Source organism: Mustela lutreola, chromosome 10 (assembly GCF_030435805.1).
Source record: "Mustela lutreola isolate mMusLut2 chromosome 10, mMusLut2.pri, whole genome shotgun sequence".
NCBI lineage: Eukaryota > Metazoa > Chordata > Mammalia > Carnivora > Mustelidae > Mustela > Mustela lutreola.
In genome coordinates, this window is record NC_081299.1 from 35,072,352 (window position 1) to 35,088,838 (window position 16,487).

At 38.5% G+C, this 16,487-nt stretch overlaps 1 protein-coding gene across 1 annotated transcript in view; it reads right to left on the minus strand.

Annotated features, from left to right (window-relative positions):
- ZSWIM5 (zinc finger SWIM-type containing 5) overlaps positions 1-16,487 on the minus strand; it is a 221,294-nt gene that overhangs the window by 69,571 nt on the left and 135,236 nt on the right. Inside the window, exon 2 of the mRNA XM_059135338.1 lies at positions 3,298-3,654. Coding sequence (XP_058991321.1) covers positions 3,298-3,654 — 357 coding nt within the window. The remainder of the gene's footprint in view (positions 1-3,297; positions 3,655-16,487) is intronic.

Below are 16,487 nucleotides of genomic sequence, written 5' to 3' on the forward strand. Positions count from 1 at the left end.
AAAGAAAGATAAATTAGACCTCGAGGTGGGAGATTATAGTAGTTTGATTTAGGGTGATTGTAGTATCAATAGAAAGAAGGAGAAAATGATGAAATACATACTTTGGATGAAATATACTTTGCTCTGTTCTACAGGAAATTTCCTTACCCTTATTTTCCATCACTTAGTTTTTAAAAAAATTGCCATTATATTTGTAATTTTCATTAGTTCTTCCTGTTGTGTGAATTTGTTTTTATAGCATCCCGTTCTCATTTCATGGTTGCAATATCTTCTTCTAATCTAATGATAATGTTATTAATAATTTCTCAAGGTTTTCTTCTCTCTGGATAGTTTCTATTTCCCCCAAATTGCCTTTCTATGTTTGTTAACTTTGGTGTGTATCTTCCACAATATTCAATGTTGTTGACCATTCCCTTGTTGAAACAACTCAGTTGTTCCCTCAGTTCTATAATGACTTTGATAATTTCTAGCTATCTTTTTCTCACTTCTCATTCTACCTTTCTCATTCCTACAATGACTTCTGTTTTCATCACTGTATATGCATGGCTGTATTCATTCAATAAACCCTTATTAATTTCCAGGTACCATGCTGGGTGACAGAGACTCAGAAATTAGTAAAACATGGTTCCTGACCCTACTCCTCAATTACCTCGCTTTTCTCAAGGTATCCAATCTCTCTTCATGGGTAAGTAGCAACTGAATCCCTAATTAGATTCTATACCAGAGAATCTCAGGGTATAGAGTTACCAAATCAAATCACTGAGCATTGGCGGGGAAAGGGGGGATGGCGCCTGGGTGGTTTAGTCGTTGGGCGTCTGCCTTCAGCTTGGGTTATGATCCCAGCATCCCTGGATGGAGCCCTGCATCAGGCTCCCTGCTCTACGGGAAGCCTGCTTCTCCCTCTCCCACTCTCCCTGCTTATGTACCCTCTCTCACTGTCTCTCTGGCAAATAAATAAATAAAATCTTAAACAAAATAAAACAAAATGAAAAACAAATCACAGAGCATTGAGCAGTGATCGAGGTAGAAAAACAGTCTACCAAAGGCGACAAGGCAAAACCTAGCTTCTACTTCCTAGGAGAAAAACACAGAAGAGAAATAAAGGGGTTTCAAGGAAGTGAAGAGCCCAGCAATGCCTGGATCCATTCTTGGGATTAAAAGCAGGCAGCTACCAGTTTTAGAAATCTTATTTCTGCTTTTTAAGTCTGTTTTGGTGGGGAAGAGGGTTTGGGAAAGGGAATTAGGAAGATGGTCTAAGTGTTTAAAGATTTAGCAGGGAAAAGAAATGTGACTATGCTAATAACTCCAAAATTCTGAATTTTGTCCTCAGTTCCAGATCCACATATCCAACTATCCATCACAGATCTTTTCCTAAATGTTCTATAAGCCCCTCTAATTTATCATCTTCCCAAATTTATTCCTCCTCCTATGTTCCCTCAGTGAACAGCAACATTATCATCAAATTCATCAATACCATCCTAGCTAAACATTCTAGAATTCAGTTTTCTCCCATCTTTCTATTCTTTTCTTTACTCCTGATACAACCTATACACCTGAATGCTGACGAGTCCAGGTTACCTCTAAGATTTCTTTATTCTCTGTCCCCCTTTTTGCAGTATCATTGTTGATTATCAACATTGCTTATTAGAAACAGATTAGGAAAGGCCTTGTGGAATACTAGGAAGCTGGGTGTAGAAAAGTAATATTAGTATGGAATAAACACAAGTATGGAAGTAGTAGTTCCTGGGGAAGGTTAAGAATCATATCTCAAGGTCAATGTGGTAATGTAAGCCCAATTTCAGACAAATACATAATAGGATACTGAGATGGGAGGGTCAAGGAAAGATAAAAATTGCTTTAGCCCAGTGGTAAAGAGGGAAGAGGGCTGTTTTGGTGACAGCAGTGGTATAAACAAGACAGGTATAATATACCTCCTTAACCAAGGTGGTCATTAAAAGAAAAAAGGCAAGAGAGTTTGGAAATAAGCAACAATTCTGAGAAAGAGCTAATGGGAATAAAGCATAAGAGATCATAACCTAGTTATTGGGGTACAGAGCAGTACTTCCCTTTAATGCTATAGACATTGCGATGAGGCAGAACTCAGGTCTCTAAGAGCTCTGGATTTAAGGAGGCCACATAAGTAGAACAGCCTCCCTGTGTGGGATAAGAGATAGGTGAAGCTACTCTTTATAAATAGAGAGAGCTCAGTTACTACATATACACCACAACTTTCTGTATAAAGCAACAGAAGATTATTTCTGCTAGGTAGCAAGAGTTCCTGGAAGCTCGTCTGAGTATCTTTGTTTCTGAGGAGTGCTGAGGTTGTGTGTAGGACTTGATTAGTTCTATTGGACAAATGGGAAAGGCAGACCCTCTAGCACACAGACTACAGTATTATACAGGCCATCCACCTGGTCTCCTTGCCTCTTTTATGCTGGCACCACAATTATCTTCTAAAAATAAAGAAGTACTATAAAGAAGCATAAAAACCTTGAGTTCTGAAGTCAGGTGAGCCTGGGTTATAAATAATTTCCTATTTTATGAAATGGAAGTGGTTAAAACACCTATTTCACAGACTAGTTTTGAAAGCTAAATGAATTGACATATATAGAGTCCCTTGGGTAGTGCCTGGAACATAGTAGAATCTAACAAACAAAATGCCTTCTCAAAATTCTTTCCTATGATAAAGTCCTTACAATCTGGCTTCGTTAGCATCTGTTTCAACTTAGCTATCTTTTCTACTAGATTTTAAGCTACTTGAAGGCAGGAACCATGTCTGTTTTATGCCTTCAATAATCAGCACTATTTCTTGCACACAGCAGGTATTCAATATATAACCAAAGAAAAAGTGAACATTGTATCTTTCTTCATCCATGCACCCTCCCATTAAGCACAAGGCTAATAGATGCTCTTTAGAATAACCCTGATGTTACGTGGGATCCTAAAATATTAAGAAAATTCTCATATCCATCTAATTTCACTGAATGACACAAACTATTTCAGGCATTCACACACTCCTGAATATTCCAGGCTCCTGGGCACAGGGATTATATAGACAAATAAAGTCCATAAACTAGATCAATATATAACTAACATTCTCTGTCCTTTTTGCCAAAACCTTTATAAGGTAGACAATTGGACTGCTTTAAGAAACTAAGAGTTAAATAGTTGTTTAGATAGAATGAACTCATTAAGGTATAAGTGATTACAACTGCAAAAATATCCCCCCCCAAATTTGAACCTCCAAATATGCAACGAAGCAACAAAGTAGGCTTTTGTAAAAATCTGTATAATTACCATGCACTTGGTTGATTTCGGAGTTGGAGGATAGAATCTCATCTGCCAGTTTCTGTGCAGTAGGAAGAACTTCAGTGTGGTGGGCCGTGATTAAATATTGAATAAACTTTTGTAGCTGGTCCCTATTCATCTGGAAAAGGGTTTCTGAGATAGGAAGACGCAATTTGACTTGGTCTGGTTTACGGATCCTGTAGAGTGAGAGCGCTACCACATGAGCACAGTAGAATATGTCTTTGTTCCCACAGCCACATGTCACTGAAGTGATTTTACATCGATCAAAACTGATTGCAACTTTGTAAGTCACTGCTGGTTCAGAAGGAGTAGCTGCCTCAGTTACTGTGCCACTGAGATGGAAGCCTAAGGAAACAAAGAAAGTGTGTTTAGAGATTCTGTAGTAAGAATCTTGAATATTTTCATTTTGCATTTCAATTAATCAATTCAGAAATTTTTGCTGAGTATCTCTATCTTTGTAGTAGGCTCTGCCATAATACACAGGTCAATGAAACTCAGATATAGCTCATAAGGAACACAATATCTAGAAAAAAAGTCCTTACTCTGGAGTCCACAAACCTGAACTAATTCTGAAAACTTTTGTTTCTATATGTGTACTTTTGCTGAGGATGGAGATGGTTCAAAGCTTTCATTATAGTCTCAAAAGGTTATCAAAGAATCCCAAATAAGTTAAGAAACTCAGGTAGATTTTAAGCTCTTTGGGGGCAAAGACAAGTCTACAAATAACATCAGTACAATCTAGATTAAGGTGAGTGCTATAAATGCAAGAGAAACCAAAAGAATGCCATGAAAAAGGACAGGAGTAAGAACAAGGAGACTATGACAACATTTATTCCTCAAAGCATACAATTCCAAAATGGTGGCCATGTGGAACACATAAAAGGCAAGAAACTTCATAAAATATGGAAAGCACAGCTTGCTGTAGTGAGATTAGCAGTGTTACGCATCTATTTACTAGCACATAGCACTGATAATTTTGAAATGTAAGGAGAATAATTCAGTCATTCAAACCAAAGTTTAATGAGACCTTAAATATCACTCTGCTAGGCCTAGGAATATTATTAAAAGAAACAGGAGAAGAATATCAAATATCTGTAAGGCATCTATCATGTAGCAGGATTGGAATTGGTGCTTTTAATAATTTATCACAACATGATGAAGTTGGTATTATTTTCCTTGTTTTCTTTTTTTTTTAATTAACATACAATGTATAATTTGTTCCAGGGGTACATGTCTGTGATTCATCAGTCTTACACAATTCACAACACTCACCATAGCACATACCCTCCCCAATGTCCATCACCCAGTCACCCCTTCCCTCGCAAGCCCCTCCCCTCCAGCAACCCTCCGTTTGTTTCCTGAGATTAAGAGTCTCTTATGGTTTGTCTCCCTCTCTGGTTTCATCTTGTTTCATTTTTCAGTCTCGTCCCCTATGATCCTCTGTCTTGTTTCTAAATTCCTCATATCAGTGAGATTATATGATAATTATCTTTCTCTGACTGACTTTTCAAGTTTTTATTTAAATTCTATTTCGTTAACATACTGTACAATACAGGTTTCAGGCGTAGAATTTATAAACAACGCCCAGTGCTCATCACAACAAGTGCCCTCCTTAATACCCATCATCTATCTAGCCCATTGCCCACCCACCTCCCCCCATCAACCCTCGCTTTGTTCTCTATCATTAAAAGTCTCTTATGGTTTGTTTCCTTCTCTCTCTATCTTTTTTTCCCTCCCCTTCCCATATGCTCATCTGTTGTGTTTCTTAAATTCCACATATGAATGACATCATATGGTATTTGTCTTTCTCTGGCTGACTTATTTTGCTTAGCATTATACATTCTGGCTCCATCCATGCAGCTACAAATGAGAAGATTTCATTCTTTCTGATAGCTAATATCCCATCATATGTTTTGTGTGTGTGTATATATATATATATATATATATATATATATATATATATATATATTTTTTTTTTTTTTTTTTTTTGGCTATTGTTGATAATGCTGCAATAAACACTGGGGTTCATGTACCACTCTGAATCTGTATTTTTGTACCCTTTGGATAAATACCTAGTAGTGCACAATAGCTGAGCTATAGGGTAGTTTTCCTTTTAACTCTATACTGTTTTCCAGAGTGGCTGCACCAGTTTGCATTTCTACCAACAGTGCAAGAGGGTTCCCCTTTCTCCCCAACTTCACCAACACCTGTTATTTCTGGCATTAATTTGAACCATTCTGACTGGTGTGAGGTGGTGTCTTATCATGGTTTTCATTTGTATCTCCCTGATAATGAGTGGTGTTGGACGTTTTTTCATGTGTCTGTTAGCCATCTGTTCGTCATCTTTGGGAAAATGTCTATTCATATCTTTTGCCCATTTCTTGATTAGATGATTTGTTCTTTGGGTGTTGAGTTTGATAAGTTCTTTATTGATTTTGGATACTAATCCTTTATCGTATACATCATTTGCAAATATCTTCTCCCATTCTGTAGGCTGCCTTTAAGTTTTTGTTGATTGCTTTCTTTGCTGTGCAGAAGCTTTCAATCTTGATGAAATACCAACAGTTTGTATTTGCTTTAGTTCCCCTTGCCTCTAAAGATGTGTGAAGTAAGAAATTGGTATGGCCATGGTAGAAGAGGTTGCTGCCTATGTTCTCCTCTAGGATTATGATGATTTCCTGTCTCCCATTTGGGTCTTTCATCAATTTTGAATTTATTTTTGTGTATGGTGTAGGAAAGTAGTCCAGTTTCATTCTACATATTGCTGTCCTGTTTTCCCAACACAATTTGAAGAAACTGTTTTTTTTTTTTTTCCATTGAATATTCTTTCCTAATATGTTGAAGATTAGTTACCATATAGTTGTGGGCCCATTTCTGGATTTCTTTTTTGTTCCATTTATCTGTCTGTTTTTGTGTGAGCACCACACTGTGTTGATGACTACAGCTTTGTAATATCACTTGAAGTCTTAAATCATGCTTCCAGATTTCCTTTTCTTTTTCAGGACTGTTTAGCTATTCAGGGTCTTTTGTGGTTCTATACAAGTTTTAGGACTATTTGTTCCAGTCCTGTGTAAAATGCTGGTGGTATTTTGATAGGAATTGCATTAAATGTGTGATTGCTTTGGGCGGTATAGACATTTTAACAACATTTGTTCTAATCCATGAGCATGGAATGTCCTTCCATTTCTTTGTGTCATCTTTAGTTTCTTTCATAAGTGCTCTACAGTTTTCAGAGTACAGGTCTTTCACCTCTTTGGTTAGGTTTGTTCCTTGGTATCTTATTATTTTTGGTGCAATTGTAAATGGGATTGTGTTTTTAGTTTCTCTTTCTGCTGCTTCCTTATTGGCATACACAAATGCAACAGATTTCTGTACACTGATTTGGTATCCTGCAACTCTACTGAATCTGTTTATCAGTTCCAGAAGTTTGGGCTGTGGTGGGGGTGCGATTCTTCCAGATTTCCTGTGTAGAAGAGTATCATGTCATCTGCAAATATTTCACCTCCCCCTTACTGATTTGGAAGCCTCTTATTTCTTTTTATTGTCTGATCATTATGGCTAGGACTTCCAGTATGATGTTGAATAGAAATGGTGAGAGTGAACATCCCTGTCTTGTTCCTGACCCTAGAGGAAAGGCTCTCAGTTTTCCCCACTGAGGGTGACATTAGCTATGGGTTTTCCATATAGTGGGCTATTTATTATGTTGAGGTATGTTCCCTCTAAACTTACTCTGTTGAGAGCATCATCATGAATGGATGTTATACTCTGTCATATGCTTTTTCTGCATCTACTGAAAGGATCACATGGTTTCTATCCTTTCTCTTGTTGATGTGATGTATCACGTTGATTGATTTGTGAATACTGAACCACCTTTGCAACCCTGAAGGAAATCCCACTGGATTGTGGGGAATGAGGTTTTTAACGCATCGTTGGATTTTGTCTGCTAGTATTTTGTTGAGGATTTTTGCATCTATGTTCATCAAGGATATTGCCCTGTAGTTCTTTTCCTGTAGTTTTTTTTTTTTTTAAAGATTTTATTTATTTATTTATTTGACACACACAGAGAGAGAGAGAGAGCGAGAGAGAGAGATATCACAAGTAGGCAGAGAAGCAGGCGGGGGGGTGGGGGGGAAGCAGGCTCCCTGTTGAGCAGAGAGCCCAATGTGGGGCTCAATTCCAGGACCTGAGCTAAAGGCAGAGACTTAACCCACTGAGCCCAATCTAGGCATCCCGCCATCTCAAGGTGTCTTTAACAGGCTTTGATACCAGGATAATGCTGGCTTCACAGAATAAACTTGGAAGTTTTCCTTCCTTTTCTATTTTTTGGAATAGTTTGAGAAGAAAAGACATTAGCTCTTCTTTAAATATTTTTTTGTTGTTCTTTAAAAAGATTTTGTTTATTTTGAGAAAGAGAGAGAAAAAGAGAGTGCGCTCATGAATGAGGGGGAGGGGCAGAGGGAGAAGCAGACTTCCCACTGAGTAGGAAGCCCAATGTGGGGCTTGATCCTAGGACCTTGGGATCATGAACTGAGCTGAATGAAGGCAGAGGCTTAACCAACTGAGCCACCCAGGTGCTCCTTAAATATTTGATAGGATTTGCCCGTGGAACCATCTGGTCCTGGACTTTGGTTTTTTGGAAGTTTCTGGAGGGAGAAGCAGGCTCCCTGCTGAGCAAGGAGCCCGATGTGGGACTTGATCCCAGGACGCTGGGATCATGACCTAAGCCGAAGGCAGCTGCTTAACCAACTGAGCCACCCAGGCATCCCAATGGGAAGCATTTTTAAGCTTATTAGCTTCCCAAAGGGCTCCTTGCTCACCAGGCAGCTGCTTAACCAACTGAGTCACCCAGGCGTCCCTTCAAATGAAACCTTTTAAGTTTCATTTGTTACTCTCTTTTTAGCTCCTTTTGATGCAAGGCTAGGTTCTTTATTTGAGTTTTTTCTTGCTTCTTGAGGCAGGCCTGTATTGTTATTAACTTCCCTCTGAGAACCGCTTTTGCTGCATCCCAAAGGTTTTCATTTTCATTTGTTTCCGTGTACTTTTTAATTTCTTCTTTTACTTCCTGGTTGACCTATTCATCGTTCAGCAGCATGTTACTTATGGTCTTTCCAAATTTCATAACCCTGTGGTGAGAAAAGATGCATGGTATGACTTCTATCTTTTTGAATTTGCTGAAGCTAGTTTTGTGGCCTAATAGGTGATCTATTGTGGAGGAAGTTCCAGGTGTACTTGAAAAGAATGTGTATTCTGCTGTTTGGGGCTGGAATGTTCTGAGTATTCTGTTAAATCCATCTGGTTCATGGTGTCATTCAAAGTCATTGTTTCCATGTTGATTTTCTGTTTAAATGATCTGTCCATTGGTGTAAGTAGGATGTTAAAGTCGCCACTGGTATGGTATTATTATCGATTAGTTCCTTCATGTTTGTTCTTAACTGTTTTGGGTATTTGGGTGCTCCCATGTGGGGCCCATAACTATTTACAACTGTTATATATATATATTCTTGTTGGATTGTCCCCTTTATTATGATAGTGTCCTTCTTGACTCTTGTTACAGTCTCTGCTTTAAAGTCTATTTTGTCTGATAGAAGTATTGCTACTCTGGCTTTCTTTTGACATCCATTTGCATGACAGATGTTTCTCCACTCCTCACTCTCAATCTGCAGCTGTTTTTAGGTCTAAAATGAGCCTCCTGTAGCCAGTGTATAGATGGGTCTTGTTTTTTTTTGTTGTTGTTATTTTCATTCATTCTGTCACCTTATATCTTTTGATTGGAGCGTTTAGTTCATTTACATTCAGAGTAATTACAGACTGGGGTGCCTGGGTGGCTCAGTAGGTTAAGCATCTGACTCTTAATCTCAGCTCAGATCTTGATCTTGGGGTATGAGTTCAGGTCCTCCATTAGGCTCCATCCCATTTTGTTATTTGTTTTTTTGTTCTGAAGATTTTCTCTAATCCTTTCTTGTCTTTCTCTCTTTCATGGTTTGGTTTCTTCAGTGACATATTTCAATTTCTTTCTCTTTATTCTTTCCATATTTCTTAGTGGTTTTTGATAAATGGTTACCATAATGTTTGTGTATAACCTCTTTTGCATACAGCAGTCTATGCTAAATTGATGGTCATTTAAGTTTGAACCCATTCTTTACTCCTCTCCTCCCTATGTTTTACGTATATACTTCCTTTTCTTTTGTGAATTCTTTGACTGATTCTTTTTACAGAAATATTCACTTTTTACTTCTTTTGTGTTTCTTACTTTAATACTGTTGTTTGTGGTCTTTCCTTTCCACTCAAAGAGTTCCCTTTAGTATTTCTTGCAGGGGTGGTTTAGAGGTCATGAACTCCTTTAGTTTTTGTCTGAGAAACTCTTTATGTCTCCTTGCATTCTGAATGACAGCCTTTCTGGATAGGGTATTCTTGGCTTCAAGTTCTTCCCATTCAGCACTTTGAATACATTATGCCACTCCTTTCTGGTTTGGAAAGTTTTTTTGCTAAAAAATCTACTGCTAGCTTTCTGGGGTTTCTTTGTATGTAACAGTCTTCTTTTATCTTGCTATTTATTTACTTATTGTTTTTAAATATTTTACTTATTTTAGAGAGAGAGTGAGAACAAGGGAACATGGTAGGGAGCAAGGAGGAGCAGAGGGAGACGGATAAACACACTGCATCCTGAGCATGGAGTCTGACATGGGGCTTGATCCCATGACCCTGAGATCATGACTTAGATGAAATCAAGAGTAAGATGTTTAACTGACTGAGCTACCCAGGTGCCCCTATCTTGCTATTTTTTAATATTGTTTTATCATTATATTTTGCCAATTTAATTGTAATATGTCTTGGTGTAGATCTACTTTTATTGATTTTGATGAGAGTTCTGTTATTCCTGCATCTGAATATCTGTTTCCTTCCCCATGTTAGGAAAGTTCACCTCTTATTTCTTCAAGTAAATTTTCTGCCACCTTTCATCTCTCTTCTTCTTCTAGGACTCTTATAATAGGAATGTGTTTATGTTTGAAGGAGTAACCAAGTTCCCGAGGCGTATTCTTGTTTTGCATAATTCTTTTTTCTCTTCTTCATTCAGCTTGATTATTTTCCTTTACTCTGCCTTCTAGACCATTAATTTATTTCTCTGCTTCTTCCAGCCTCCTGTTTATGCCATTAAGTGTGTTTCTCTCTGCTATGTTATTCCTTATCTCTGTGTTAAGGTTTTCACTGATGTCTTCCACTGTTTTCTCAAGGTTAATGAGTATCTTTATGATCATTATTGTAAATTCTCTATCAGGAATGTTATTTTTATCTTTTTTCCTTAGACCCCTGTCCATGACCTTGTCTTGTTCTTTCACTTAGAATAAATTTCTCTGTCTTTTCATTTTGTCTTAGTCTCTGTGCCTGTTTCTATGTGTTAGGAAAGTCAGCTAGGTCTCCTGTTCTTGAAGGTAATGGCTGTACACAGAAGAGGCCTTGTAGAGCCCTGCCAATTAGTGTCTCCTATTCCCAGGACCTGACTCTTCTGGGAGTGTCTCCAAGATAGCCTTCACTTTAGAACTAAGGAAAAGAACTGCAGAGTTGAAAAGCAGCTATTTTCCAATCTACATCCATAGGATATAGACAGCAGGGTTATACAGAAGAGCATATATTATACTGGGATTAAGCAATGAGGATCTGTTATTAACTATGTAGTCTTGGGAGATTCACTTTAGAACTTTGAGCTTCAGGTTCCTCCCCAGTAAAGTGGGGATAATAATACTTGCCCTTCTCTCAAAAGTGGTTTATAAAACTGTAAAATGTCATACTTTTATGCTATTTTTCAAATGAGTTTCCATGTCAAGGGCATCAGAGAGAACTTCTCCAATGGCCAAGTTTAAGAGTGGTTGAAAACCAGGTGCTAATGGGATGCCTGGGTGGCTCAGCTGATTAAGAGTTTGCCTTTGCTCAGGTCATGATATTAGGGTCCTGGGATCAAGTGCCACATTGGGCTCCCTGCCCAGTAGGGAGCCTGCTTCTTCCTCTGTCTGTTGTTCTTTCTGCTTGTGCTCACTCTCTTGCTCTCCTGACAAATAAATAGGGGGGAGGAGTCAAGATGGCGGAGAAGTAGCAGGCTGAGACTACTTCAGCTAGCAGGAGATCAGCTAGATAGCTTATCTAAAGATTGCAAACACCTGCAAATCCATCGGCAGATCGAAGAGAAGAAGAACAAATTCTGGAAACAGAAAAACGACCACTTTCTGAAAGGTAGGACTGGCGGAGACATGAATCCAAAGCAACGGGAAGATAGACCCCGGGGGGAGGGGCCGGCTCATGGCAAGCGGAAGAGCAACGGAGCACAAAATCAGGACATTTAAAAGTCTGTTCCGCTGAGGGACATAGCTCCAGAAGCTAAACCGGAGTGAAGCCCACGCAGGGTCAGCGTGGCCTCAGGTCCCGCAGGGTCACAGAAGGATCGGGGGTGTCTGAGTGTCGCAGAGCTTGAGGGTATTGGAACGGGAAAGCTGGCTACAGAGACAGAGCCGACAGTAAGATCACAGCTCGGTGTTACCTTGAACCCGTCTCAGGCTCGGTGAGCTCAGAGCGTGACCGGAGGTCAGGCAGACGGGAGTAACTGGGCGCTGTTCTCTGAGGGCGCACTGAGGAGTGGGGCCCCGGGCTCTCGGCTCTTCCAGGCCGGAGACCAGGAGGCCGCCATTTGTATTCCCGTCCTCCGGAACTCTACGGAAAGCACTCAGGGAACAAAAGCCCCTGAAAGCAAACCCGGAAAGCACTCAGGGAACAAAAGCCCCTGAAAGCAAACCCGAGCGGATTACTAAGCCCAGCCCCTGGTAAGGGCGGTGCAATTCCGCCTGGAGCAAAGACACTTGGGAATCACTACACCAGGCCCCTCCCCCAGAAGATCAACAAGAAATCCAGGCAAGACCAAGTTCACCTACCAAGGAGTGCAGTTTCAATACCAAGGAGAGCAGCAGAATTCCAGAGAAGGAGAAAGCAAAGTACGGAACTCAGGGCTTTCTCCCTGTGATTTTTTTTAGTCTTGCAGTTAATATAATTTTTTTCTTTTTCATTTTTTTTCTCTTCTTCTGCTAAAATTTTTTAACTTTTACCCTTTTCTTTTTTAACGTTTTTTAACTAGTTTATCTAATATATATATATTTTCTTTTTTATATTTTTCTATATTCGTTTTCTTTTTTTAAATTCTTTTCTTTTCTTTTTTTTTCTTTCTTTCTTTTTGAACCTCTTTTTACCCCCTTTCTCCCCCCTCACGATTTGGGATCTCTTCTGATTTGGTTAAAGCATATTTTCCTGGGGTTATTGCCACCCTTTTAGTATTTTACTTGCTCCTTCATATACTCTTATCTGGACAAAATGACAAGGTGGAAAAATTCACCACAAAAAAAAGAACAAGAGGCAGTACTGAAGGCTAGGGACCTAATCAATACAGACATTGGTAATATGTCATATATAGAGTTCAGAATGACAATTCTCAAGGTTCTAGCATGGAAGACATTAGAGAAACCCTCTCAGGAGATATAAAAGCCCTTTCTGGAGAAATAAAAGAACTAAAATCTAACCAAGTTGAAATAAAAAAAGCTATTAATGAGATGCAATAAAAAATGGAGGCCCTCACTGCTTGGATAAATGAGGCAGAAGAAAGAATTAGCAATATAGAAGACCGTATGACAGAGAATAAAGAAGCTGAGCAAAAGAGGGACAAACAGCTACTGGACCACGAGGGGAGAATTCGAGAGATAAATGACACCATAAGACGAAACAATATTAGAATAATTGGGATTCCAGAAGAAGAAGAAAGAGAGAGGGGAGCAGAAGGTATACTGGAGAGAATTATTGGGAAAAATTTCCTCAATATGGCAAAAGGAACAAACATCAAAATTCATGAGGTTCAGAGAAAGCCCCTCAAAATCAATAAGAATAGGCCCACACCCCATCACCTAATAGTAAAATTTACAAGTCTCAGTGACAAAGAGAAAATCCTGAAAGCAGCCCGGGAAAAGAAGTCTGTAACATACAATGGTAAAAATATTAGATTGGCAGCTGACTTATCCACAGAGACCTGGCAGGCCAGAAAGAGCTGGCATGATATTTTCAGAGCACTAAACAAGAAAAACATGCAGCCAAGAATACTATATTCAGCTAGGCTATCATTGAAAATAGAAGGAGAGATTAAAAGCTTCCAGGACAAACAAAAACTGAAAGAATTTGCAAACACCAAACCAGCTCTATAGGAAATATTGAAAGGGGTCCTCTAAGCAAAGAGAGAGCCTACAAGTGGTAGATCAGTAAGGAGCAGAGACAATATACAGTAACAGTCACCTTACAGGCAATAAAGTGGCACTAAATTCCTATCTCTCAATAGTTACCCTGAATGTTAATGGGCTAAATGCCCCAATCAAAAGACACAGGCTATCAGAATGGATAAAAAAACAAAACCCATCTATATGTTGCCTCCAAGAAACTCATTTTAAGCCTGAAGACACCTCCAGATTTAAAGTGAGGGGGTGGAAAAGTATTTACCATGCTAATGGACATCAGAAGAAAGCAGGAGTGACAATCCTTATATCAGATCAATTAGATTTTAAGCCAAAGACTATAATAAGAGATGAGGAAGGACACTATATCATACTCAAAGGGTCTGTCCAACAAGAAGATTTAACAATTTTAAATATCTATGCCCCCAATGTGGGAGCAGCCAACTATATAAACCAATTAATAACAAAAATCAAAGAAACACATCAACAATAATACAATAATAGTAGGGGACTTTAACACTCCCCTCACTGAAATGGACAGATCATCCAAGCAAAAGATCAGTAGGGAAATAAAGGCCTTAAAGGACACACTGGACCAGATGGACATCACAGATATATTCAGAACATTTCATCCCAAAGCAACAGAATACACATTCTTCTCTAGAGCACATGGAACATTCTCCAGAATAGATCACATCCTCGGTCCTAAATCAGGACTCAACCGGTATCAAAAGATTGGGATCATTTCCTGCATATTTTCTCCTGACAAATAAATAAATAAAAATCTTCAAAAAAAAAAAAAAAAAAAAAAAGAAAAGAAAAGAAAAAAAATTTAAAAGACAGGTGTTAAGAAAGTACACTCTTAATTTCACTTAGGCTACTCAGAAGCATTTAGAACAATCGTGACAAATGACTTAAGTCCTAATGAAAAGAGACCCCATGGAAGGGTAACTTTAAAATTTCAAATATTATAGTAATGTCAATGTAGGAAGAGCTTAGGTTCTGAATCTGGAAGCTGAATATAAACATTTTTACTTCATCAGTTGAATGCTTTGGGATACCTGGCCTACAGCACAGTCTCTGAACCCAAATCTCTAATTCCTTTCCTGCATGAAAATGAGTAAGAATATTGGTGAGATTTGGGGCAGAAGCAATGGGTATCTTATTAAGATGTAAGCCCCAGTAGGGCAGTGCTTTATTTGTGTGTGTTTATCACTATAAAAACCATACTCACTCTGGCTATATGAATAAGAGATTGGACCTCAGCTTCCAGGTTTTTAAAATGAGAGGCTGGTCTAAAAGACCTCCAAAGTTCATTCTAGCAAGAATATTAATTGACTATATGGTGACTATCACAGAATTTATTATTCTTTTTCTTAAACCAGGTTACTTTTGGGATTTAAAGAATGTGTAGTAATAGATAACCTTTATGAGTGCCTCCCATGTGTTGGGCTCTGTTCTAAGTGCTTTATATGCCATTAACTCATTACATTTTCACAGTTCTTATGAATCTGATATAGGTGTGATCTAAGTTTTATGTATCAATTTGATTAGGCTATAGAACCCCATCATTCAAACACTAATCTAGATGTTGCTGCAGAGGTAGTTTATATATGTGGTTAACATATAGAGTCATCTGGCTCTAACTAAAGGGAATTATCCTCAATAATGTGGGTATATCTCATCCAATCAGTTAAAAGGCCTTATGAGCAAAACTAAGGTTTCTCTTAGAAAGAAGAAATTCTGCCCCAGAACTGTAGAATCAGATTCTGCCCCAGAATTTCCAGCCTGCTGGCCTGCCCTACAGATTTCAGACTTGCCAGCTCCCATAACTGCGTAGACCCTTACCTTGAAAGAAATAATATATACACATAGATACATATAAACATTATGGGTGTGTATATACATATATCCTACTGATTCTGTTCTGGAAAACCCTGATTACTATTATTATCCCCATTTTATGTATGAGGAAAGAAGCACAGAAAGGTTAAGTAACTTGTTCAAGTTCGTTCTGTTAGTAAGTGGCAAAGCCAAGATTTACACCCAGGCAGTATGGCTCAAAAACCCTTACTCAGGTTATCAAAATTCTAAAATTTCAGGGCGCCTGGGTGGCTCAGTGGATTAAAGCCTCTACCTTTGGCTCAGGTCATGATCCCGGGGTCCTGGGATCGAGCCCTGCATCAGCTCTCAGCTCCACGGGGAGCCTGCTTCCTCCTCTCTCTCTGCCTGCCTCTGATCTCTGTCAAATAAAAAAAAAATAAAAAAAAATAAAAATCTTTAAAAAAAATTCTAAAATTTCAGTTTTTATAGCACTAGTAATGGTTTGAACCCTCTTTGTTAATCTGGAATTAGAGACAAATGTTGACGATCAATTTAGATTCCACAATAGGTCAAGCTGAATAACTGAGAAACTTTCTACAAAATATTTTTTTAAAGCTAGTCAAGCATGACTCTCTAGAGGCTTTAGCTAAGACCCATGATGCTCTCGAGAACATGTTTATTTGAACTTGGTAAATCTTTTGTCTCCACTGGCATAGTTCATGCTCCAGACCTAGGCCCATCTGAAAGGCAGAAGTCTGTCCGTGGCTCTCTGGAAGTTTCCTTGCTGTGAGTTCCTTTTTCCTTTCATGTATCTTAGAATGTAAATTGAAAGCCAGTTTCACATGTTTGTTCCTCTTGCCTTATTGTAATATAGTAACATTTTTCAACGTTTAATTACTCCTGAGAATAAAACTATGTAGAATAGGTTCAATATAGTGTTTCTTTCACCTTGCAAACCTAACTGCCATAAACATGTCCATCAATTTCTTTCACCTTGCAAACCTAACTGCCATAAACATGTCCATTGATTTGTAGAAGCCTCAAAATCTCTACTGAATCCAACATGTATTTATGGAATAGCCACTGTATGCTGAGTTTTTA